The sequence below is a fragment of the Ascoidea rubescens genome (assembly GCF_001661345.1).
Source record: "Ascoidea rubescens DSM 1968 unplaced genomic scaffold ASCRUscaffold_1, whole genome shotgun sequence".
Taxonomy (NCBI): domain Eukaryota; kingdom Fungi; phylum Ascomycota; class Saccharomycetes; order Ascoideales; family Ascoideaceae; genus Ascoidea; species Ascoidea rubescens.
In genome coordinates this window covers 906,454-930,081 of record NW_017962913.1, presented here as the reverse complement: position 1 = coordinate 930,081, position 23,628 = coordinate 906,454, and the positions used below count along the sequence as shown (strand labels likewise).

General features: G+C 32.5%; 10 protein-coding genes across 10 annotated transcripts; 5 read left to right on the top strand and 5 right to left on the bottom strand.

Moving 5' to 3' along the window:
* Nucleotides 1-21: 21 nt before the first annotated feature.
* Nucleotides 22-1,293, top strand: ASCRUDRAFT_97446 (WD40 repeat-like protein). The gene has a single exon (XM_020195238.1). It carries the CDS (start codon nt 109-111, stop codon nt 1,207-1,209), a length of 1,101 nt encoding a protein of 366 aa, XP_020049919.1. The 5' UTR covers nt 22-108; the 3' UTR covers nt 1,210-1,293.
* Nucleotides 1,294-3,881: 2,588 nt separating this feature from the next.
* SAC3 (Sac3p) lies at nt 3,882-4,643 on the bottom strand (the record flags this gene model as incomplete). Its single annotated transcript, XM_020189926.1, has 1 exon — nt 3,882-4,643. A coding segment is annotated over one exon (762 nt), but the record flags the coding sequence as incomplete, so codon positions are not given.
* A 1,610-nt stretch (nt 4,644-6,253) lies between these two features.
* On the bottom strand, nt 6,254-7,231 carry ASCRUDRAFT_24776 (glycosyltransferase family 15 protein; the record flags this gene model as incomplete). The annotated part of the gene is made up of 1 exon (XM_020189868.1): nt 6,254-7,231. A coding segment is annotated over one exon (978 nt), but the record flags the coding sequence as incomplete, so codon positions are not given.
* An 823-nt stretch (nt 7,232-8,054) lies between these two features.
* RKM5 (S-adenosylmethionine-dependent methyltransferase) lies at nt 8,055-9,008 on the bottom strand (the record flags this gene model as incomplete). The annotated part of the gene is made up of 2 exons (XM_020189956.1): nt 8,055-8,818; nt 8,915-9,008. Coding segments are annotated over 2 exons (858 nt in total), but the record flags the coding sequence as incomplete, so codon positions are not given.
* A 369-nt stretch (nt 9,009-9,377) lies between these two features.
* On the bottom strand, nt 9,378-12,212 carry EMP65 (Emp65p; the record flags this gene model as incomplete). Its single annotated transcript, XM_020192279.1, has 1 exon — nt 9,378-12,212. A coding segment is annotated over exon 1 (2,084 nt), but the record flags the coding sequence as incomplete, so codon positions are not given.
* Nucleotides 11,620-12,473, bottom strand: LSM5 (RNA-binding protein LSM5). Its single transcript, XM_020191098.1, has 3 exons — nt 12,275-12,473; nt 12,155-12,218; nt 11,620-12,072 (listed from the first exon to the last, which is right to left on the bottom strand). Exons 1-3 carry the CDS (start codon nt 12,439-12,441, stop codon nt 12,049-12,051), a joined length of 255 nt encoding a protein of 84 aa, XP_020049914.1. The 5' UTR covers nt 12,442-12,473; the 3' UTR covers nt 11,620-12,048.
* A 106-nt stretch (nt 12,474-12,579) lies between these two features.
* Nucleotides 12,580-13,457, top strand: PAA1 (polyamine acetyltransferase; the record flags this gene model as incomplete). Its single annotated transcript, XM_020192278.1, has 1 exon — nt 12,580-13,457. A coding segment is annotated over exon 1 (577 nt), but the record flags the coding sequence as incomplete, so codon positions are not given.
* A 167-nt stretch (nt 13,458-13,624) lies between these two features.
* VPS52 (Vps52p) lies at nt 13,625-16,186 on the top strand (the record flags this gene model as incomplete). The annotated part of the gene is made up of 1 exon (XM_020191420.1): nt 13,625-16,186. One exon carries the CDS (start codon nt 13,625-13,627, stop codon nt 16,184-16,186), a length of 2,562 nt encoding a protein of 853 aa, XP_020049912.1.
* A 97-nt stretch (nt 16,187-16,283) lies between these two features.
* PPH3 (phosphoprotein phosphatase PP4 catalytic subunit PPH3) lies at nt 16,284-17,393 on the top strand. The gene has a single exon (XM_020192277.1). The coding sequence runs from the start codon at nt 16,352-16,354 to the stop codon at nt 17,273-17,275; it is 924 nt and encodes a 307-aa protein (XP_020049911.1). The 5' UTR covers nt 16,284-16,351; the 3' UTR covers nt 17,276-17,393.
* A 1,200-nt stretch (nt 17,394-18,593) lies between these two features.
* NUP188 (Nup188p) lies at nt 18,594-23,297 on the top strand (the record flags this gene model as incomplete). The annotated part of the gene is made up of 2 exons (XM_020190178.1): nt 18,594-19,278; nt 19,459-23,297. The coding sequence occupies 2 exons, from the start codon at nt 18,594-18,596 to the stop codon at nt 23,295-23,297; spliced, it is 4,524 nt and encodes a 1,507-aa protein (XP_020049910.1).
* Nucleotides 23,298-23,628: the final 331 nt, after the last annotated feature.

Below are 23,628 nucleotides of genomic sequence, written 5' to 3'. Positions count from 1 at the left end.
CAGCCAAACTGCTATAGTTTTAAGTTTGAATTTCGATATGATTGTATTTTTTGCCGGTTCAAAACATGAGCATGAAAGAACAGTTGCAATTTGTTTCTCAGCTCAATAATGATCAAAAAAACAGCAGCCTATTCCTCTAGAGCTCATGATTCTCCTATCACAGCATTGGCTGTTTCTTCTTCTGGAAGATATGTGTTTACTGGCGCTAAGGATTCTACTATCAGGTTGTCGTCAATATCAATGGGTGATAACGATGCTGATGGTAATCACAGTAAGGAAGACAATGGGTGCAATAACAGTAGCTTGTGCTGTGAAGTGCTCAAGTTCTCCAAGATTGCTTATTCGCCAATATCAAATATTGACTTGAATACTTCAAACACCAAAATATTGATCTCTTCTGGTAATTCTTTGATAGTTCAAGACATTATTACGAGCAAAAGCGTCAAAAAAATTTTTGATAAAAGAAACTGGGTTGAAAATAACGACTGCAAGTTTTTGAATGATTCTCTCATTGTCTCTGTTAACAATGATAATACTTTGAATTTTTTTGATTTAAAGGCATCAACAGTGAAACCAATTCAAAGCTATAAAAAAGCAAAGGATTCTTTGAACTGTCTTGCAGTTTCTTCAAACAACTACTTGGTTTCCACAGGCTCAAATGATGGGAATGTGTATCATTTTGATTTGCGAAGTGGATTTTTATACACTGATAGACTTTCAAAAGAGTCTGAAACTAACCCAATCACATCAATATCTTTGTCAAATGCCTTGCTTAACAATTCTCTATATCCCAGTTTTTGTTTGGTAGGTTCCTTGAACACAAGTCTAAAGATGCTAGATCTAAACATTACAAGTGATATCAATCAGAAAAAGACAAAGAAAATAGAGTATTTACAAAGAAACACAGGGACAGGTTTCCATATTCTACAGTCATTCAAAAAGTCTAAGCGAGATACAACTTACAAGATTAAAGCCAAATTTATTCAAAAAAAAAGTGATAATTTTGTTATATCTGGGTCAGAATCAGGCAGTGTTTATATTTGGAATATAAACCCCCAATCATCCTGTTTTTATCAACTAATTACATCTACAGAAAACGAAAAGAACATATTTTTGGATGCTGAATATCTTCCTAATTTTGATTATGTAGTAGCCTCAAACTCTAATGGCTGTCTATATTTATGGGATCAAATCTATTTAAACACATGAAAAAATGAAAAGGTACAGAAAAAAAAATTATTATATTACATAACTATTTATACAAAGTTAGAATGACAAAGAACTGTTATTGGGTGAAAAAAATGCAAAAAAAAAGCATGAATTAATATATAAATAATGTGAATAACAAAAATAACAAAAATGTGAATAAGCTTTATCTATTGTTTAGAATATTTTTTATTGATACTTTGAGCAAGCTGTTTTAAGCTCAACAAATTTTCAGGAATCTTAAAATCATTATTAGAACCGATATTCATACTTCTTTTTTTGCCGGTGTTTTGATTGCTTTTAGGATATACACCAATTCCATTGTTAAAGTTGGAAGAGTGATCAGGAAATTCACTACGATTAGCACTAAATGATTTAGAAATGGGAGTTGAAAATGATAAAATTGACATTTCAATATTATTATTAACATTGGTTTTTTTAATGTCATTATAACTATCATTATTAATACTGCCATTAATAATGCTGTTGTTTCTATTGTTGGTGGTATTATTTCTGGTTGAATTCCCTCTGGAAATATAAATAGAATGCAACGATTCGTCATTTAATGAAATTGTGCTATTATTTAACCCATTTCTACTCTGCCCTTTTGTACTAGAAAATGAATGTGATTTTTGATGGTTATTCACATGTTTTTCCAAATAGTCTAGTCTTTTTCTATTTTTGATTTCAATGTTAATCCTTCCAGTGATTTCCTTCTCTTCTTTAAGCTTTAATTTTTCAATTTTTTCTTTTCTAAGCTTATCCAGTTTTTCTGAATTTCTAATCTCTTTTAATTTCCTGTCCAAATCTTTTAATCTTGCTCCATATTTTGTTGGTAAAAAATTAAAACCAGAAGAAATCTCCTCTAAAGATTTCATAATTCTTCCATTTAAAACTGTTGACATATTTTTTTCATACTTTTTATTTTCAAGCACACTCGGTGTCTTAGAAGGAGTTGCAATTATATCCAAATTACAAAATAAAACATCATTCAACAAATCCCTAAACTCTAGTTTTATATTTTTAAGATTTAGTATTTCTATTACCTTCAGTATCTCCAATCCGTTAGTGTTCCAACAAATAAGTAAAAGTTGGATTTTATATTTAGATTTTGAGAGTTCTCTTTGTAATAATTTATATAATCTATTTCCATCAGATACTAAATCACTTCCGGTTTCAATGCCACACTCAAAAACAACAAATGAAATAATTGATTCATTCTTGATGGTGACTTTGTTTGAAAATTTAAGTGAGATTGTTTCATTATTCAAAGAGTTTTCAAATGATTGATCTTTCTCATTATATACCAAGTTAAATTTATTTATAAACCATTTTCCTGAAGGAGAATCCCAGTTACTAACACTAAAATGAAAGGCTAAATCAATTTTGCCTTTTTTATCCAAATCTTTATAATTATTTGATAAAATTTCCAACATAAAATCCAATTGAAGAGGTGCCCATAGTAATTTGTTTTTAGCCTTTTGGGAATTAAAAATTTCAATATTTTGATTTTCATTAAAAGAAACATCATATGGATTTTTAGTAACAATTCCCATATTATTATTTTGTTCAATTATATAATTTATTTTCAGGCTATCTTCTGGTGCAATTGAATCCTTATCTAAATTATTTAGTCGAGAAATTATTTTAAATCTTTTAGTATTATGATCCAAATTTGGTACAAACCCCATTTCGGTCATGCTAATCATAAACTCATTTCTTTTACGTTTTTTACTATCAAATCTGGCTTTTGATTTCTTGGAAACTATTTTAATTTTTTCAATAATTTTCTTCTTTAAGTTTTTATTGTTAAAGTTTTGAGCTAAAATTTCCAAAGAGTTGAGATAAGAAACTTCTTTTAGAAAACAGTTCAAAAGCTCAGAAGACAAACCACTAATCAATTTAGTTTTTTTTTCTCTTCTGATTTTAGCCTGTTTTTCGATTTCTTTTATTTTTTGCAATCTTAGCTCTTCCTCTTCTCTTTTTTTTTGTGCTTCTAATTCAAGTCTTGCTTTTTCTGCAGCTTTAGCCTCTGCTTTCAAACGCAGTTGTAACTGTCTTTGTTCCTCTTCATATTGAAGTTTCATTTGAAGTTCTCTTTCTTTTCTTTCTTGTTCAAGTTTTTCCTTGATTCTTTTTTCTTCCAATTCTTTTTGCTCTTGAATTTTGAGTTGTTTTAATTTTTTCAATTTTTCTTGTTCTTGAATTTGAGCTTCTAGTTTTAATTTTGATTTCAATTCCTGTTCTTGTGCTTTTAAATCGACAGTATTAAGAACATTTTGGGTTGTTGAAGCAGGTGGAAACAAGTTTTGGTTATTATTAAAATTATTGATAAAGTTATTACTAAAATTATTACTAAAATTATTAAAGCTATTATTTTGATTATTTTGATTATTTTGATTATTGTTTATATTTGTTGAGGATATTAGAGTGTTTAGAATATCATAGTTAATGTGATTTGAAGAGTCATAAAGTGAAGCATACGTTTCAATATCATTATCTTGAGAGGAATATTGACCGTTAATAATTTGGATTCTATTTAGGTTTCCCATTTTATTATCGATTCTTTGATCGAATGCTTGTTGAATTGAGAAACCCTTTTCGGATTTCAAATCCAAAGACAGTTGAATTTCTGAGTTTTTAACAAAAGTTTCATTTGAGTTTGAGTCCCTTTGAATATTTATTTTATAGTTATTTAAGAATTGGATTAACAGATCGATGTTATCAAAGCCTAAAGGATTTAACAAAATTCGAAGTGAAGTTGTTCCCCTTGGATGAAAGCATTTAAATATGGAATTTAAAGCATAGAATCTGATTTCATTAAATTTTGTTTCTAAAGCACAAGCTAATAAAAAAGGTACATCATTTGAGTAAACAGATTCGAAAAATTTTGTGAATAAATTTAAGGAATTTTCTGAATTAAAATACATTTTTGAATCAGTGTTATTATAGGAAGCCAATTTTCTAAATAGAAGAGCCAATTGAATGTGTTTTGAGTAAAAAATTTCATTGGGTAAATTTTGAATTTCTCTATCTAAAGTTGGATCACGTAGTTGTGTTATTAAATAATAAGCTCTAAATTCAGCTTCGGATTCTGGAAAAGGTAATTTTAATTTTTTATCTCTAAAATCATCATAGAAACCTAATAAAGATTGCAAAGAGTTATTTAATTGTTCAATTTCTTGTTGTTGTTCATATTTGATGTCAGGGTTTTTAGACATTATATGAAGAGTAAATAAATGAATTCTAACGATTTTTTCAGTGCAAATGATAGTTTCGATTCCATGATAGTTTTGATAAGTGAAATCTTTTCTTATAGCTCTGGTTCTATCCCATATGAAATTATTTGATTGAGGCAATTGATCAATAATGTTGTTGATGATATAATTTAAAGTTTTCATTAAAATTGATGGAGGACGAACTTGGGAAGGTAAAGGAGAAACTTGATCAGCTTCAGATCTTTTAAAGGTTGTTATAGCTTTATCTCTTGATAGTCTATTTAAATTTTGGTCGAATTCAGATTGATTAAACGATTTTGTTAGATATCTTTCGATTCTTTCATAGGTGGGACACATATCTAGGCATGTACCTCTAAAGATTATAGCATCAGATAAATTTTTTGGAGCATCTTTTTTATCTACTAGACCTCTATTTTCCATTTCTAGTCTTTCCAGTTTAATCATTTGCTGTAAATTTTCATAAATTGTTTTCAAATTATTGCCGTTGTATGAATTTTCTAGATTGAACATGTCTAGTTGATTTTGATGATCCCATTGATATAGGTTTAGGTCATTTTTTGAGTTTATTTCAGCTTGGGAGAATAGTTTTGGTTCGATAGAAAGTTTATGAATGTACTGTATGGTTTCTGTGTCCAAAGCTGAAGATTGAGATTTGAAGCCATATTGAGAAGGATTTGAAAAAATTGGTTTATTTATATCAAGATTCTTAGAATTTTTTTGTAAACTATAATCTATAAATCTTGGTTTTTTAATCATTGATTTTTTTAATTTCTTATTTTTATTAGAGGTATTAGAGGTATTAGAGGTATTAGTATCGTTATTGTTATTGTTATTGTTATTGTTATTGTTATTGTTATTGTTATTGTTATTGTTATTGTTGAATTTGTTTTTATTATTGTATTTGTTTTTATTATTGACATTTTCGTTTTCATTTCTTCTTTTAAAATTTTTGAATTTATTAGAATTATCAGAATTTTGCAGAGATCTTGCATTTTGAAAGGTGTTATTTCTGGTTACTATTTCTTGTTTATCATTACTGTAATTGTTAAGATTATTGGAAAAATTTGAGGTTGGTTTGATCTTGAAACCAAAATTCAAATTTGAATTAAAGAAATCATTAGTATTTGAAATTATATTATTACTGTTGTTATTGTTATTATTGTTGTTATTGTTATTAGTATTAAAAGTATTATTATTATTAAAGGTATTATTGTTATTAAAAATGTCGTTATTACTGCTAAAAGCCAGAATGTTTGGTTGAAATGTATTAATTTGGGGATTGGTGGGATTATTGGAAAAACCAAAGGGATTTTTTGGGTAATTTTGGTTTGAATTTGAATTTGAATTTAAATTTAAAGGTGGATTTGATGTTCCATTAGCCATGTTGAGAGTATTGCTAGAACTCCTTTGGAAAGGGTTGGCAGCATTGTTAGCAGTGCTGAGGTTTGAATCATTGATGGTGGCATTATTGATATTGAGGTTGGAGCTGGCAAAAGAGCTCAAAGGCTGGAATGGGTTGGTGATGGGAGCAGGCACAGAGCTGTTCTGGAGCGAGGCCAACGAGAAAGGATTCACAGTGTTGCTGCCAAAGAGGTTGTTGCTCATCATCGAGGTGCTCGTCGTCCACCAGAGCCTTCAGCAGCACAGGAAGAAGAAGAAGAGGAAAACGGGTGCGGGTGCGGGTGCGTGCGTCGCTTTTGCGCACGCAGTGGAAGTGCGTGAGGGTTGCGTGAGAGTTGCGTGAAAAGTGCGTGAGAAGTGCGCGAGCTGCGTGCTGCCTGTGCTGTATTATCTTCTATAGCCTACGAGGAGTAGTTCTCCCAGCCGTAGGGTCGTTTCATGTTGTTCACGTCGAAGAACTTGCGTGCGCAACTGTAGGGACGCCAGGTGGAGTCATCGTCTGGATTGCAGAGACAGTTGTTTTTGATTCTCACCTCTTCGTCCACTGGGCAGTTGTGGAAGGGAACATGGTAGTACCCAACATCCTGAAAGAAGTGGATCTCATCTCGTTGCAAAAACAATGCGGCTGCTATTGAGTGTACTGGTGCATCTCCCCATCGTTCATAAAAGAATCCTCCGGCTTTATCAAGATGATCGAAATATTTCGAGTATGCTTCGTCTCTCCAGAAACTCAATGATCCCACCTCGAAATTTGACCAAAAATGACATGTATTATATGTTTCCCCATCGTCATCAGAAATAAAATCCAACATATTATTTTCTGGCAAATACTCTGGATGAAGTTTAATAAATTCCTTTGTAACTTTCCATAGCGAGGGAATTGTTTTAATATATTCTGGCAATGCAATTGTGAATCCATATTTCTTTTTGTTGTCAATCATAAACTTAAACAAATCATAATTGATATCACAGTATAATTTAACATCAGGTTCAACTCTCCAGTACCATTCATAATCCATCATTAACTCATGTCTATAGAAAAATCCGGATTCATACCTACACATGTGTCTATAAGAGATCGAGTCCCCATAAATAACATTTTGGCTTCTCATTATTTCGCGAGTTCTTGCCGCTTGTTCTTGATCGATCCACTTGGGATATCCCCAATGTTCCCTAGATATTTTGCCATATTTAGTCTTTCCTGATATTAAATTGGTTGTAATTCTTTTAAACTCATTTGTAAATTCGTCATCATTAAGAAAAACCCAATCATAATGAAACTTGTGATTAAATCTGTCTTCAACACTTCTAATCGATTCAGCTAAACTATTCAAGTCTGAATTACGGCACAATGTAACAAAAGTTGCCTTCACCTTTGGATCGGACTTGATATCAATGTATTTTGGTGGTGTTCTTAAATATCCATCGCCATCTTTATACGGTTCATAGAAGACGTTTTCTCTGGGTTTTGCCTTGCTGATTTTCGAGTTTATATCTGCCACTGGGGCCTGCATGTTGTCAATTGGTTGGTTACTGATTTTATCAGCAATGATTTTTGGCTTGGGTCTGCTCTTGACTTGGGTTCCTGATCCTGATCCAGATTCTGGGTCTGATGCAGATCGAGATCGAGATTCTGATTCTGGTTCTGGTTCTGGTTCCAGTTCTTCTTCCTGCTCCACTTGAGGATAGTTGGGTTTCTTGCGCACTGGAGCCTGGTTTTGTATCTTGTTCATGTTCTGCTCAATGTTTATTTGGTCTTCTGCATTTTCGTCACCATGGATGACTTTGGGACTGGAGCTTATCACTGTATCAAAATCTTTCATTTTGTCATTGCCATTGCTGAGGTTGTTGAGATGAAGAGCACTCTCCGGCTGAGCCTTACTTGAACTATTTCTGATGCTGAGAAGAAAGATCAAGAACAAAAGCGCAACTATTGCAAACCTGATCAACCTGACTGTCGACCTGGCCATTGTAACGTATTAAAGAACGAGTTTATTAAGGAGGTGTGAGAAAATGAAAGAAAAAAAAGGCGTTCTTCGGGTGAGTTGTGTCGTTTCGAAGGACTCAGAGCCAATTGAATGCCGATCTTCCTGATCTATTTATATCCCTTCATTTCTTCATTTCTTCATTTCTTCATTTCTTCATTTCTTCATTTCTCTTCATTTCTCTTCATTTCTCCTCATTTGCTTTATCTCTGCAACGAACAAAATATATTGAAAACCCATTCTGCAACTCATCACTCAAGAGCTCCTCTGGTAAGTGGAAGACGTCGAACTGGGCTTCCAACAATCTTTCGAGAAACATCTGAACAATGCAGTTGTCTCTCAACTGCATCGCAACCAATGCTCCAACATCCACCACTTTCCTCTCATCGTTGTTCCTGTGGATGGCTGCCATTGCATTGATGAAGTGCTCCATGAGATACTCGTTATATATGGTATCACACGCAATGATCAAGCTCGAGTAGCTTGTTTCCTGCTCAAGAGCCATAACCTCGTTCAATTCATAGATACCATCCAAGGGCTCTTCCCAGTCGAACTCAATGCTCTCGATTGTTACATGGTTGTGGCTTTGGTTGTTCTTCTGGTGGCCAATTGTCTTTGAATTGAAGTTAATTGAATTCAAATGGCAATTGCTGATTATGTTTTCTCTCATAAGCTTCAAAAGATTATGTTGATCTGTTGCGATATATCTATCACAAAAATTCAGCAATATTGTTGCCGAGATCCCACTGATACCAGATCCCAACTCAACTATAACTAACTCTTTCTTATTGTTCCTTCGATACTCATGGTAATGTTCAAATATCAAATCGTGGAATGGGTGCTTGGAATACAATAACCACTTGAGGAAAAATGGAGTCAATTGCCACATAACATATCCTGTTGTGCTTGAGTCTGTGTTTGATGACAAGTTCGTCAACGACTGTTTAATCTCAAAACTAAACTCCATTTTTTGCAATATTTCATCCTCTTCTTTTTGTTTATCATCACTTGCATTTCGTTTCCTAGTTTTTCTTCTCTTCTGATGTCTTGATTGCTTGTTATTAGGATTACTTATCGTTATACTCAAATCCTTTTCATTACTTGATACAAACCCCAAGTTATTTTGTCGTTTCTCCATATTTTTCGAGTATAACTCAAAGACATGGTCACTTACATCTTCAATACTCGCTAATCTCTTAAGTTTTGCAGTTAGCTTATGAAAAATCTTATCTTCTTCACTAATCTCGTTTTCAAATGTATTATAATTAAGATAATTTGACATTTTATCCTTTTTTCTTCCTTTTTATTAAGAAGGAAAGATGTTTTCTCAAGAGAAAAAAACAACCCAAATTCTATCTTTAAACATTAGCTTTTCATGGCAAGTTTTTAGACAAAATTACCAGACTTAATTACTTTTATATTTCGAGTTTATTAAATTAAACAAAACAAAACCTGTACCATGAATAAATAAGAATAAATAAGAAAAAAAAAATCTATACACCTAATTCTCAATATACATTAAAAAAATAAGTAAGTAAAATAATAAAACAAATTAAAAAAAAAAAAAAAAATGAAAATTACCAAATTTTTTTAGAACACATTTTATATCGTACAACATCATTTAAACTTCCATAATCATTTTTAATATCCTTTTTAAGTCTTTTTTCATCATTACTTAAAGGAATTTGTTTTCCTGGTTCAATAAAGTCATCATATATTATCTCTCGATCTTCATAGTTTAAGTTAGCCATTCCTTGACAAAGTATTCCAGGAACGTATTGTCTTTTCAAGTCATTTTTCTTGAAATCATTTTTCTTCAATTCGTTTTCAATTTCTTCTTTCAAGTCGTTTTTGTTTTTGATACTGTGTTGATGTTTATCGAATATTGCTGTAGGACCAGGTGATCTAACTGGGATTGGTGATAAAATTATATTTTTTTTGTAGTTATTGTCGTTGGTGTCGTATGTATAATTTGGATTACTATCCAATGGATCGTTGTTAATTAGAATATTATTTTGAATTGAGATATTGTTTTGAGTTTCATTATCGTTTATTGAAGCGCTAGTGGCTATTGGGGTCTTTGGAGGTGAAGGAGGATTGGTGAATTCGAAATTTTCATTAAAAGAGGTTCTTTTTTTGATTGAGTTTTTACTTAAATAGTTGATATTGGGTAGAGATAATTTTTTGAATTTATTTTTAATGACGATTTTTCTTTTCCTTGAGTTTGACCATATAATAAGAGTGACAGAGATGATTAATTTGAATAAAACTAGAGTCAAGAAAGATAGAAATAGGAACAAGTAGGAGGAAAAAGTCAAGTTGTTGAGGATGTTTAAGATATTTAGTAGAATTGTTTTTAAGAATGGGAATTTGGTAAAATAAATTGGATTTGAATCGATTAGGTCGATAAAGAATTTGTTTATATGAAATAAGTTGATGTTGTTGGGGAGAGATTTGTTGAAGAAAATTTTATTTATCCAATTAGAAAACAAGGTATTTTGGAGAGTGTTTCTGTTTCTGTTTCTGTTTCTGGTATTGGTATTAGTATTAGTATTGATTCGAGACAAGTTGTAATTGATCAATTTCAAGTTGTATAGAACGGTATCTGGATTGGAGAAGTTATTTGTTATATTATCATTAAAAAAAAAGAAATTGAAAGAAGGGAGGGCCATTGTGATGAAAGTGACAATGAGAGCATTCAAGGGTAGGCCAGTTCTTGTTGACAAATCAGTTTGGGTGGTTGAGGTGTTGTTTGAGTTTGAGTTTATGAAGATTTGGTAAAAGTCGTTTGATAAGACGTTTAGGTATTTTTCGTAAACGATGGGGGTGATTTTATTGAATTTAGTTATATATGAGTGTTTTAGCCAGTCGATAAAGATTTGGGAGAGGATTACAGAGATCGAAGGGCCAAGTAGGATATTTAGAGAAGAGAAGTTGCCATATTTTTTCCAGGTATCGGGTAGTATGCCAATAGAGGTTGAGTGGTTATTTGATAGAAGGTTGATTTGAATTAGGTTTCTGAGGGCGATGATGAACAATTGGGTGAAGAGATGGAATCTTTCAGTTAGGTCAGAGAAGGATAGTTGGAATAGACCTTCTCTGTCGAATTTTTTGAATACGGAAGATTTGATTTCGCTGAATTGAGAGGATAAGAGGAGAGTTAGGAGGGCATTTGAGAAGGAGTTTACAGCAACGTTAAGAGAGAGGGTTTGATAGATGAGGACGATTGAGTGGCAGTATAGGTAGAAGATTGATAGGAGGAAGAAGAAGAAGAAAAGGGTGAGATTGCAGGAGAAGGTTATTATTTTACTATTAGATAGTTTGGGAGTGTTGTTATTATGATTGTAAGTATTGAAATCAAATAGAAAGAGGAATTTTAGAAAATCTTGACCAATTGAAGATAGTAATTTATTTGCTACATCCAAAACATTTATCATGACGTATAATTTGATTGAGGCTTGAGATTTGATGTCATGATAGATCTTTGAAGTATCAAATTTTTGGATTAGGAGAGATAGAGTTGACAAGATGATTAGGAAGATAAGGATGAGGTTTAAGTTTTTCTTTTGGAAGATGAAGTTGAGATTGAAACAAAGGAGGAGTTTTATGGAGAGAATGAATAGTTTTATTGGTAGGATTGTGAAAAAGAATAAAAAGTCATTCAAGCAATAAAGGAAGCCAAAGAGCATGAATTTCTCTAGGTGAATTGGGGTTAAGATGAAGTTTATGATTTGGTTTAGAAGATGGGATAGCTGGTTCTCGTTAGTGTTGTTGTTGTTGTTGTTGTTGTTGTTGTTGTTATTGGGAGAATTGGTTTGGATAGTCGATGAAGAATTGACAATTCCAATGTCTTTTAGTAGGAGTTTCCATAAATTTAGAGAGTTGTTGTTGTTGTTTAGAGAGGCATTGAGGTTGTTGATTGAGAGTGAGCGAGAAGAGGACTTTTTTCGAGATTGGTTTGGTATTACAGGAAAGTTGTAGGAAGACATCTTTGAGTGAATGGAGATATTGCAATGACAACTATAACTGTATTAAGAGATGGTGCAGATATAAGATTATATTGATAAGTATATAGTTGGATTGGAGAATATATAGAAAAGAGAAAGCCCGGCACGGAAGGGAGAGAAAAACAGCAGCAAGCAATGGAGAGGGAAAAGAAAGGCGTGAGTCTGACTTTGGAGGAGGGTTTGAAGAAGCAGAGGAACTATCTGCTGGGGCTATTGTTTGCCTCCAGGAATCAACTGCAGAATGGCGGTTAGTAGGAGACCGGAAGAGAAGAGAAGAGGGAAGAGGAAAGAAGGAAGAGAGAAGAAAGGGACTTACCATGGCGATGTTGGTTCCATTGAGAAGCATTTTCTTTCGCTGGATGGTGGTGCCGTCGGCGTTGCTGAAGGAGAGTTAGTACGCAGCTGAGGAAGCAGAGGAAGCAGAGGAAGCACTTACTACTCGGTGACATGTTCGAGCACCATGTTGACGTAGTCGTCGAAGCCCACCAAGGTGCCCTCGAACTCACGCGAGCCGCTCATGACGACCCAGATGGCGGAGCCGATGCACCTGTCGACGAGCTCCAAGGGAAGCAAGGTATCTGACGGTGGAGAGGGTTCAGACATGGTGGAGACAGCAGGGGCAGCAGGGGCAGCAGAAGCAGCAGAAGCAGGAGCAACAAACACGCCCAAGTAGTGTTGCCCCCGCGCACGGCCGTGTCGCGTGCGCTGGCCTTTCTCTGACCGCTCTTCTTCTTGCTGCGTGTGCTTCTTCTGCTGCCCCTGCTGTCTCCACCATGTCGCCCCAGCTCCCCCTCCACTTGGCCATTCGCCCCTTGAACATTTGCGACGCCGAGCAGGTCTTGCGCCTCGAGAAGAAGGGTTTTTCCAAGAGCGAGGCCTGTTCAGCAGAGGGCATCAGGTACCGGTTGCTCGCTTGTCCAGAGCTCTGCTCAGGCATCTTCATCAGAAGGTTCTCCTCCAAGTACGCCCAGTTCGATAAGGACCTTGAAAACGACCTCGATACCACTGTCACTCAGAACTACAGCTCCAAACCAATCCGCAACGTCGACTTGGACTACTTGCCTGATGAAAAGTCCTCTACTGTTGAGGAAAAGTTGATAGGCCACATCATGGCCACCAAGATCAATGGCGAGTTTATCACCACAGAATCCATGGCTCTCCCCAAAGACGATAACGACGCCATAAATGGCCACCAGGAATCCTCCATAACCATTGGCCTACACTCCTTGGTCATAGATCCAGAATACAGAGGCAAGCACCTAGGCATCCTTCTTCTCCACGACTACGTCCAGAAATTGAGCAACCAAAGAGTTGCAAAGTACCTTACCTTACTTTGCAAAAAAAAATTGATTCCCTTTTATTCAAAATTGGGTTTTGCTGACTTGGGTCAAAGTGATTGTAAATATGCTGGTTTTGAATGGAATAACATGAGATTGATACTAGAACCAGAACAAGACTATTGATTCCAACTTCAATCAACATCAACATCAACATCAACGTCAATGTCAATATCAATATCAATATCATTATAATTATAATTATAATTAAAATTGAAATTAAAATAAAATTAAAATCACAATTGCAATTGCAATTACCATTATAATCAAAATCAAATTGTATTTATGCTATATAATTTTATGTAATTGAATAGATGCCCTCTTCTCCTCTTAAGCTTTATACTCTTTCCAAACGTGTACCAATCACGGTAACCATACTTTATCCATTTTACTCAACACTCAACATCTATCCATCGCTCTTATATACACTTTGCATCCTTTCTCTCACAATGCTGAACCCCTTGAGAATAAACATCTCTTCTTCAAAACTAGATCATCTCAAATACATTCTAAACCAAAACAACAACTCAAATGACTCTCTAAACGACTCTATAGACGATACCCTAGACAACATCAGCGTCCATAGTAACAACACTTTTATACTAAACAACAATCTAAGCATATCAACCATAAATGACAATGACTTGTATTTATCTGAACTAAAAGACTATTTCCTCACTTTAAATTATAATGATAATGATAATGATAATGATAATGGTAATGACGCTTACCCCCAATCTTTACAGGAATTACGCTTCTTATCCTCTATCAACACAATCAACCCGCTTTTAAATTCAAACCTATCTCTTCAATTTGACAAATTCGACCAACTAAATTCAAACATATCCCTAACCTTTAAAATCCTATCCCCTCTAATCAACTACTTGCAATTCTTTAACCAAAACTTACTAAACCTATCAAATGAAATGAACAATCTCAAATTGAAAACTCTCAACTTGAACAAAAACCTAATCAAAAACCAAATCTTTGAAAAAAAATTAATCCCCATTGTAACAGACTTTATCATTTCTCCTTCAATCATAAACTCAATTTTAAATGACAAAATCAACACATTCTGGCTAGACAATATAAGATATCTAAACATCAAAATTGAAATCTACAACAAATACTCAAACACCTACTCAAATACATACTCAATCAATGAAAACAATAGTACCGATAGCACTAATAATAATAATAACAACAACAGCAGCAACAGCAGCAGCAACAGCAGCAGCAACAGCAGCAGCAACAACAGCAACAACAACAACAACAACAACAACAACAACAACAACAACAACAGTAATGACAATGAAAACTCAAATACAAATCTAACCGACTTGATTCAATTCAAAAACTTACTCGCTCAATTCAAAAACTTAATTGATAACCTAATATCAAAATCAATCGAAAGAATCAAAAACTTCTTCATCTTGCAAATAAAACTATTGCGCTACAAATTCAAAAAGATTCCGAGCCAAATTATTCAAAAAAACTTACTAAACCTAAAAGAACTATACACCTTCCTACTAATCCACAACAACAGCCTAGCTAAAGACTTGAAAAATGCCTACATCCTAACAATGAGATGGTACTACTATCAAAATTTCGGTAAATACATTTATTCTCTAGAAAAACTAAAACTATTAACTGTTGATAAATCCTTTTTGTTAGGCAATTACATCAATAACAACGACAATGACAATACAAATATCTTGTCTTTAAATTTTAATAAAAACAGCAATCACAATAAAACAAAATTCAATTACAATAATAACAATAACAATACCATTACCACCACCACTAATAATAATAATACAAAAAGCGGTTATCTATTTAGCAGTTGGTGGAAATCTTCAACAAACGATAACACCAGCAACCATCCAAAGAACCACTCAAGTTTAAACCCAAATGCTACACCAAATCATGCCTCAAGTAATACAACCCCAATTTCTTTCACAAACTCTACAAACGTTGATAATACTATACCCCATACCGCACTTAACTACAAGGAATATTTAAATGTTGCAAACCGTTTGAACATATTAAAGAACAACGATCCTACTGTATTATTAGCTCAAATTGCAGAAAATAATCCGTTGAAATACTGGCCAGAAACCGCATTTAGAAGCTTTAATTACGCATTGATAGACAATGGATCAACTGAGTATCTATTTTTATTAGAATTCTTCCAAAGTAATAATTCAAATTTCATCAGCATTGAAGAGATTAACAATGATTTCAATAAAATTTTCAACTCAACATTCAAGTTGGGAATTGAATTTACTAAAAATTTATTAAACAAAAATCATTTTTACGACTTTTATTCAATTTTGATATCAATAAAGTTGGTCAAAATCTTAAATTTCAAGATCCAACATGAAAAGATCCCAGTTATGGAAAATTACTTGAATTTGCAAGTTATTGAATTATGGCCGAAATTCCAAAAACTAATTGATTTAAATTGCAACAATTTGAAAAAAATCCTAATCTACTCATCAAATTATCTAAACAGTATCAACAATTCAAATAATTATTTGATTCCTCATCCGGTAACCCAACAATTTTCCTTGTTATTAATCTCGTTATTAAAGATATCCGCCATTGACCATTCAAACTATTTTACAAATAATGATAGAAGTAGTTTAAATGGTGATCACAATCACAACGATGATCACAGTGATGATCACAGCGATGATCATAAAGATAGAGATAATGAGAATAAAGAAAGTGGCGAAGAATTGAATGAAATGAGCATAGAAATCGATCCCTTGACCAACAGTGTCGTCCGATTAAGAAACGAGTATGAGAGCTTGCTCACCAAAATCAGCAGCATGATTGGTAGCAAAGGCAGCAGCAGACCCAGTGATGTGCAACGAAAAAGAGAGCAGTTCCTCTATAACAACTACATTTTGGTGTTAACAGTGTTGGACGAGGCTGAGGGAAAGTTGGGGGAGTTGGAGAAGAAACACTTCCAGATGTTGGTGGACGTGTACCGGCCGGCGGAGTAGGGGTGCGCCTGCGTGCTCACCGCGAGCACAGCGGGCCATTACCCGGCGGGTGGTTTTTGCACAGAGGCAACAGAGGAAGGAGAAGCAGCTCACAGAAACACTCGGAAGGCAAGCACCAGCAATTGGCTCGTTGCACGCTGATAATGAGGCAGTTGGTGTTGCACAATGTTGGATCTAGACATATGTATCGAGTTGTTGAAAGAGTGCAAATGCATTCCTGAGGCCGATGTCCAGGAGATATGTTTCAAAGCGCAGGAACTCTTGATGGAAGAGGGAAACGTCCAGCTTGTTGACACTCCCGTGGTGATATGTGGCGACATCCATGGACAGCTACACGATCTATTGACGTTGTTCAGGGCTGGGGGCGATTGTCCAGACTCCAAGTACTTGTTTTTGGGTGACTTTGTCGATAGAGGGTTTTACTCGTTAGAGTCCTTCTTGTTGTTGTTGTGCTACAAGGTCAGATATCCTGACAGAATCGCTTTGGTGCGAGGCAACCACGAGTCCAGGCAGATCACTCAGGTGTATGGTTTCTACGACGAGTGCTTGAGAAAATATGGCTCAGCCAACGTTTGGAGATACTGCTGCGAAGTGTTTGACTATCTTTCATTGGGCGCCTTGGTTGGAAACAGCAGCGGGGGAGTCTTTTGTGTGCATGGGGGTTTGTCTCCTGATATCGAGAGCATCAAGCAGATCAAGCTCATTGATCGCAAAAAGGAAGTGCCCCATGAAGGTGCAATGTGCGATTTGCTTTGGAGTGATCCTGACGACGTGCCAGGCTGGGCTATTTCCCCCAGAGGAGCAGGCTTTCTCTTTGGCAAAATGGAGGTCGACAAGTTTCTACACGAAAACAACATCTCGCTCATTGCCAGAGCACATCAGTTGGTGATGGAAGGATACAAAGAATGGTTTGATGGTGGATTGGTCACTGTGTGGTCTGCTCCCAACTACTGCTACCGCTGTGGGAACGTTGCTGCTGTGTTGAAGATAGACGACAACTTGAACAGAGAATACAAGATCTTTGAGGCCACCATTCAGGACGCCAACGCCATTCCCTCAAAGAAACCAGTCACCGATTACTTTCTATAGTCTGTTATATTATATCATAATCCATTGTAGTCCATTCCACTCTTCAGTAGCGAAATTGCACTTTTGTGTTGCGCTTAATTTTGCTTCTCCGGGTAAGCCTGAAATTTTTCAGCAAGCATCCTCCCTCTGTTTATTCAAGTCCTCTTTTCTACGCTTTGTATATCTCTATCCTATACTGGTCCTGGGGAAACAACTTGAATTAGCGCCACTAATTGTTAATGAACATTACCACAATTCATCTCGATTCTTGCCTATAATGTCGCTGTTGAAGCCAAAGGACTCTTCCAATGACCCTTCTCTTTCTGCTAAACCTCTTGCTTCCTGGACGTTTGCCAATGTCATTTCTATTTTGAATTCAGATTCAATTACCGAGCCTATAATTTTATCAAACTTGACTAAATTCTTAGAGCTAAACAAATCTCTATTAACCAACCCCTTTTTAATCTTTGATAACTACTTTCAATCTGAGTCTGATAACTATAAACTACCTTCTTCCAATTCAATTACAATTAGACAAGTCGAATATACTAACCTAAACGATGACATAATAAATTACTCAAAAAAATTATCCTCCTTATTAAAAATTGATATAAAGGAAATCTTGAGAATAATTTTGCAATCAAACTTGAAAAACTCAATTTTAAACCTAAATTTATCTGATAATTTATTGCTCAATAAAAATGCTGAAAATGAAAAATCTAATACCACAACTAACAAAACTAACATCAACATCAATAACAAAAACAACAACATTAGCGCAATTAATAGGGAAAACAATTTAAAAATTCTAAAGTTTTACTTCAATTTGATCTTAAATGATTTAAACTCTATAATCAAACTCTTCACCTTGATACTAGAAAAATCTAATTATTTATCTTCTCTAAGCGCCCAATTGGATCTCCTAATCAATGATGAAATACTCTTAAAAAATGGTAACAACTTGATTGACATTTTTATTAATAACTTGAAAATTTTCAATACAAATTTCACTTTAATTTTAGATATCAATAATATCAACCTGAACGATGATGACAGTATTGCAAATAATAATGACATGACCTTTAATGAACTATCAATCTACCATTTAAACTCTATCATCATTTTATCTTTAAACTCTCTAAACTCTGTATTACAATTAGCTCTCCTAATCCAATTAAATATCCAAAATATTCAAAATTGGTTTAAATTGATGAACTCCACAAATTTTTTTAAAAACTTTTCCTTCAATTTAAATTTAACTCAAATCAAGTTGAAAAATTTCAATAATCTAACTATCCAGAATTTCTTTAATTTAATTAATTCAAAATTAATTTCAAACATGATTTTAAATGATAATATATTAACCATTGAGTATCTTACTGAATTGATATCTTTATTATTCCTAGGCTTAAATACAAACTTATCTTCATCTTTTGCTGAAAACAACATCAATGGCTTCAATAACAATATTATTAATAATCGTTCTTTTGTTGAAAATGGAACTGAGTCTGAAATAGAAACTGAAAATGACAATGACAGTTATTCCTCTCTAAATACTGACACTGACACTACTAACAATAACAATAAATTTTTTGTTAATATTGAAGAAATTCTCTACTTTAACGATCCACAAACTTTTAAATTAATTAATGATATCATAACTTTGAATCAATCCTTTAACAATCCAATGGTTTTATATTTTTGGATATTAATCTTACAGTTAAAATATTTAAAAATTGAAACCGCAACAACTGATAATGACAACCAGTTAATCTCAGATGACCAATCCTTTTTATCTTCTTTAGTTAAACTAGACGATTTTAATCAGATCCAAACTCTAGATCAAGACCAATTTCAATTGTCTCATTTAAAGTTAAATTACTTGAAAAATTTAATTTCCTTTTTAATTCAAAAATTCGATCAATTAAATGGTTTTGATCAAATTGAAAAAAATTTTAACCATTTAAAATTTAACAATTTATATGTCATCATTCAATCTTGCTTCCTCATCTCTATTTTGCCTTGTATTTCTTTCGATAAATTTAATACAAAAATTTATTCTCTTATTTTTGAAAAACTAACTTTATATTCCTTTTTAAATTCAACAAATAATTTAATCTCAAACCTTGAAAGTTTTAACAATGACAAAAAAAACAAAAGTAATGCTTTAATTAAAATTAATGACAATCAAAATTATCCTTCAGATTTAATACTTGAAAATTTCTTTGATAATTTTTTTACAAAAAAACTAATTCTTTTATTAAAATTTAAATTGCCTAACGTTGAGGACTCATTGTTATCTTTTTTAAATTTATGTTTAATTAACGGAAACTTTGCTTTGGAAAATATATCAAATTTATCAACATATTTTTATAAGTTTAAACCTGATCAAACTAATGTTGATTATGAACTAGAAAATCAAGATGATGACAATGGACTCATCATTTTAAAAGATAATTTATTTGTTAGTCCTCCTTTTGAATTAGATAATGAAAATTTCTTAATCAAAATGAAACCTGGAACAAAGGGCAAAATTTTAACAAATTTAAATATTGAAAATTGGGAATTCATTGTATTCTATCATGGATATAATGGCTGGAATCTATTGGGCAGATTTTTTCAAAATATTTTAGTCAAATTAATTTATAATCAACCTAGTGATGATAATCCAAATATTTCGGATTCTATTTCTGTTGATGAACAAGAATTTTTAATAACATTTATTAAATTATTGAGAAATACTTTTAATATTTTATCGGGTGATCAATGTTTGGATTTAATTGATTCATTATCTGTTTATCTTAATAAACAAACTTTAAAATGCGATAATATAATGGACTTAGTTTTAAGATTATTTAATTACTCTTTACAAAAAAAAAACATGGATTATTTAGTTGTATTAACCGGTTTATTTGATGTTTTTGTTAAAAAAATTCCCGATACGATTTGGTCTTTTTTAATTAAATCAAATTTATTGAATCTGAATAAATTGATTTTTTCTGGCTCTCTGAGTTTTTCCTTTGATGATGAAACTAATACGAATAATGAAGATGGTGATTTATTATTAAATATCCTTAATTCCGTCGAAACTCACACTCAAAACTTTGATTTCTCAATTTCTTTAGTTAAGTTATTTGATTCATTGATTGATGATTGTTTGTTAATTCAAGAAACTGATCAAAGTGTATTTTCAGATAAAGTTAAAAGTGAAATTTTATTGAAATTCACTCAATATTTCTTATTTTTATTTGAGAATTTTCAAAATTATGGGTTTTCTCAAATTCATCAATCTTATAACTTGAGTTCATTAATTCTTGATGTCTTTCAAAGAATATTATTGTCAACTTATAGTATTAATTTACAAAAAAATTCAAAACCTCAATTACCAATTCATAATTTAACTGACTCAGCAGAAAGAATTATCAAGTCGTTTTTGGTTGTTAATTTTTCTGATCGAAGAGCAATCAACCCAATAGTAAAAATGATAAGTTTAGTTGATAGTGAGTTGAATGATTTTACGATCACAAATATATTTCAAGTAAATGATATAAATTCGTTTCACTTTAAAAGCTATATTTTAAGTTGTTTTGAATTTTCTAGATTAATTTTATCAATAAGAGGCTTATTCTTCAAAAAAATTTCATACTTTGAAAAAGAATTATACAAATCAGTATCCTCTTTGATAAATATTTATTCAAAAATATTAGAACTAAGGGTTCCTATATTAAAATTATTAATAAAACTTATAAGTTACAATACATTAAATAAAGATCTGGATTCAGGAAAGGACAAGGATAGCGAAAAACTACCCTCACTATTAGCTTATTTGGGTGAATATCACACGAAAGTTTTATTATACTCAATAGCAAATGATTTACAAAATTCTTTGGACAATTATGAAATTAAAAATTATTTATACGATTTTATTTCAACAGTCTTGGAATATAATCAGGAGGGATTGTCAATAATGTTTTTGGCGGGCCATGACGTTCGTCTTCATGACAAATCTAACAATACGAATAAAAAGAAACAGGAGCTTTCAATTTTCCAAATTCTAAAAAATGATGCTTTAAACATTAATAACTATCCTCATTCAGTATCGATTCACTTATTAGAATCTATTTCTTATGCCTATAACTCTTGGACATTTGCTCAAAAAATCACTCCTACAGATAAGGCTCTTGTGGAAATTTTAGTAAAAACCTTTTTGAAATTCAAGGATGTAAAAATATCTGAGTTTACCGGAAATAAAGAGATGATTAAATATTGCTACAAAAATAAGTTAATTTCTATAATTGGAGAAATTTCTGCATTTTTATTATTTTTTGTAACAAATTCGTCATCAAAAGAAAAGGTCCAACTTCAAACAATCATAAAGCCAATTGTTGATTTATTAGAAAGTGATTCATTTATCAACACCTATTCGAAGGACTTATTTAAAATTAATTTTAGAAATTCTATTAGGGACATTATTGTTGATAAGAAATCAATCTTGTCAAAAGTTGACTTTTCTGAATTTATGTATTCAACTTTAATTCATTCAAGAAAAAGATATGGTATTCACTCGACATATAATCTTATTTTATTGGATCAGGTATTTTGTGATTGTGATGATTGGGATTCGGTTAGACAGGATTTAATTGATAACAGTATTCAGTCACAATATGTGGAGTCTCAGGCAACAGTTGTGAAATCATGGGGTGCTTTAATAACTTCAAACATAAAATACAAGAAAAACCAAACAAATCTCAAATTTATTGATGTTGCTAAATCATTAATTGAAATCAACAATAAAGAAGGAATTGTTCCAGGCTTTGAAGAAGTATATTTGGAAAGAATTGAGCTTGTATTTTTCATTATGTATAACATATCTCAGAGCAAGAATGATAAAATTACGGAGGTTCAACTCAAGTCTCTAATTATTGGTCTTATTATATCATTGATGTCAAAAGAGATTGATTTTTTTAATAATTTCACAAATAATAACTTTCAATTTTACAGATCATTATTGAGGGCACTATCAATCACATTGAATATTTCGAAAAATTTGAAATACTATTATTTAGATTCAATTTCTGAGGAATTGTTGAAATTTTTCAATTTATACATTGCAAAGGGCACCAAATTAATTATATTATCAATTCAAGAAAAAGTTGTGAAAATCAATGAACTCAAAAAGGAAAATGCTGATAAAAATGAGTCTGATCTAGTTTTTGAGTTAGGTATGATATACAATAGGATTGAAGATTTGTTATTATTTATTTCTATTTTTAAAGAAATTGGATCTCTAAAACCATCATTCAATCTATTGACAAGTATAACAAATTGTTTTACAGTTCATCAAACATTGAGATCTGTATTAGATCTTTACTACTACTCAAACTCTATGAAAATCAATAACGAGCCAGTTTTTGCTGATCTAGCGTTGAGATTTATTTTTGAATTGGTGTCAGCAGATGTTGTTTCTGAGCAGTTAGTTTCAAATGATTTATTTTCTACATTGATTGAGAGTCCTATTTCATTGATTATACAAAAGGGAATCATTACACCAGATATTCTACCTCGCTATCACCATGTTTGGAGTAATGGACTCTTGTCTGTAATTTTGATTTTGCTTAAGAAATTTGGCGAGAGACTTTTCCCTGAAATTTGCTTATTTTTAAAGAGATTTTCTGCTCAGATTTATAGGACAATTACGGGATGGTCACTTGATTTATTGGTGATTACGTTTCCATCAATTTACGAGACTGGACAATTGATACTAATATTCCAGGTGTTGCACAGTTTGAATTTTGAGGAGTTTGCGACAAACAGTTCGATTGACATTCTTCCTGGGTTAAACAACAAAGAAGATAGAGATATATTAGTCAGCAATTTCAACCAATTGCTATCGCATCCAAAGTTTCTTGCCTCCAGATTTGTTCCCTCCAGCATTGAAGAACAGAAGATGTTGGAAGATACCAGATCCAAGTCAAAGCTCATAGGTGATGTCGTTAACGAAATTGTTAACTTGAGAAACAATCTTTGTAGTATTGAAAGTTAGATATAATGCAGTTATTTTTTATAGATATCGATGATTTTATTTTTTGATCTCGCCAAATGGCATTTATTGCGTTGAAATTTCCAGCGTTGTCGCAAAACTGGGTTTCTGCTTCAAAATTGAAGCGTATTGTGAAAACACAACTCTTTCAGAAGATGTTTATCAAATCAAAGTGATGATAGTTTCCAGAACCCGAAATTATGTGGATGCAGGAGGTACTAAATCAACTGCTTAAAAATTTAAACCAAACATTTTTCAAGCAACTTGTAATTGAAAATTTCAACATTTAAACCAAACACTGCCTGAAACCCTTTTCGATTCTGTTGAATCACCA

Excerpts from the sequence above, each read along its gene's own strand:
- ASCRUDRAFT_97446 (XM_020195238.1), top strand. The coding sequence starts at position 109 with ATGATCAAAAAAACAGCAGCCTATTCCTCTAGAGCTCATGATTCTCCT.
- LSM5 (XM_020191098.1), bottom strand. The coding sequence starts at position 12,441 with ATGTCTGAACCCTCTCCACCGTCAGATACCTTGCTTCCCTTGGAGCTC. Across the intron at positions 12,219-12,274 it reads CTCGAACATGTCACCGAGTA|CAACGCCGACGGCACCACCA; the intron begins GTAAGTGCTTCC and ends ACTCTCCTTCAG. Across the intron at positions 12,073-12,154 it reads ATGGAACCAACATCGCCATG|TTGATTCCTGGAGGCAAACA; the intron begins GTAAGTCCCTTT and ends GCCATTCTGCAG.
- PPH3 (XM_020192277.1), top strand. The coding sequence starts at position 16,352 with ATGTTGGATCTAGACATATGTATCGAGTTGTTGAAAGAGTGCAAATGC.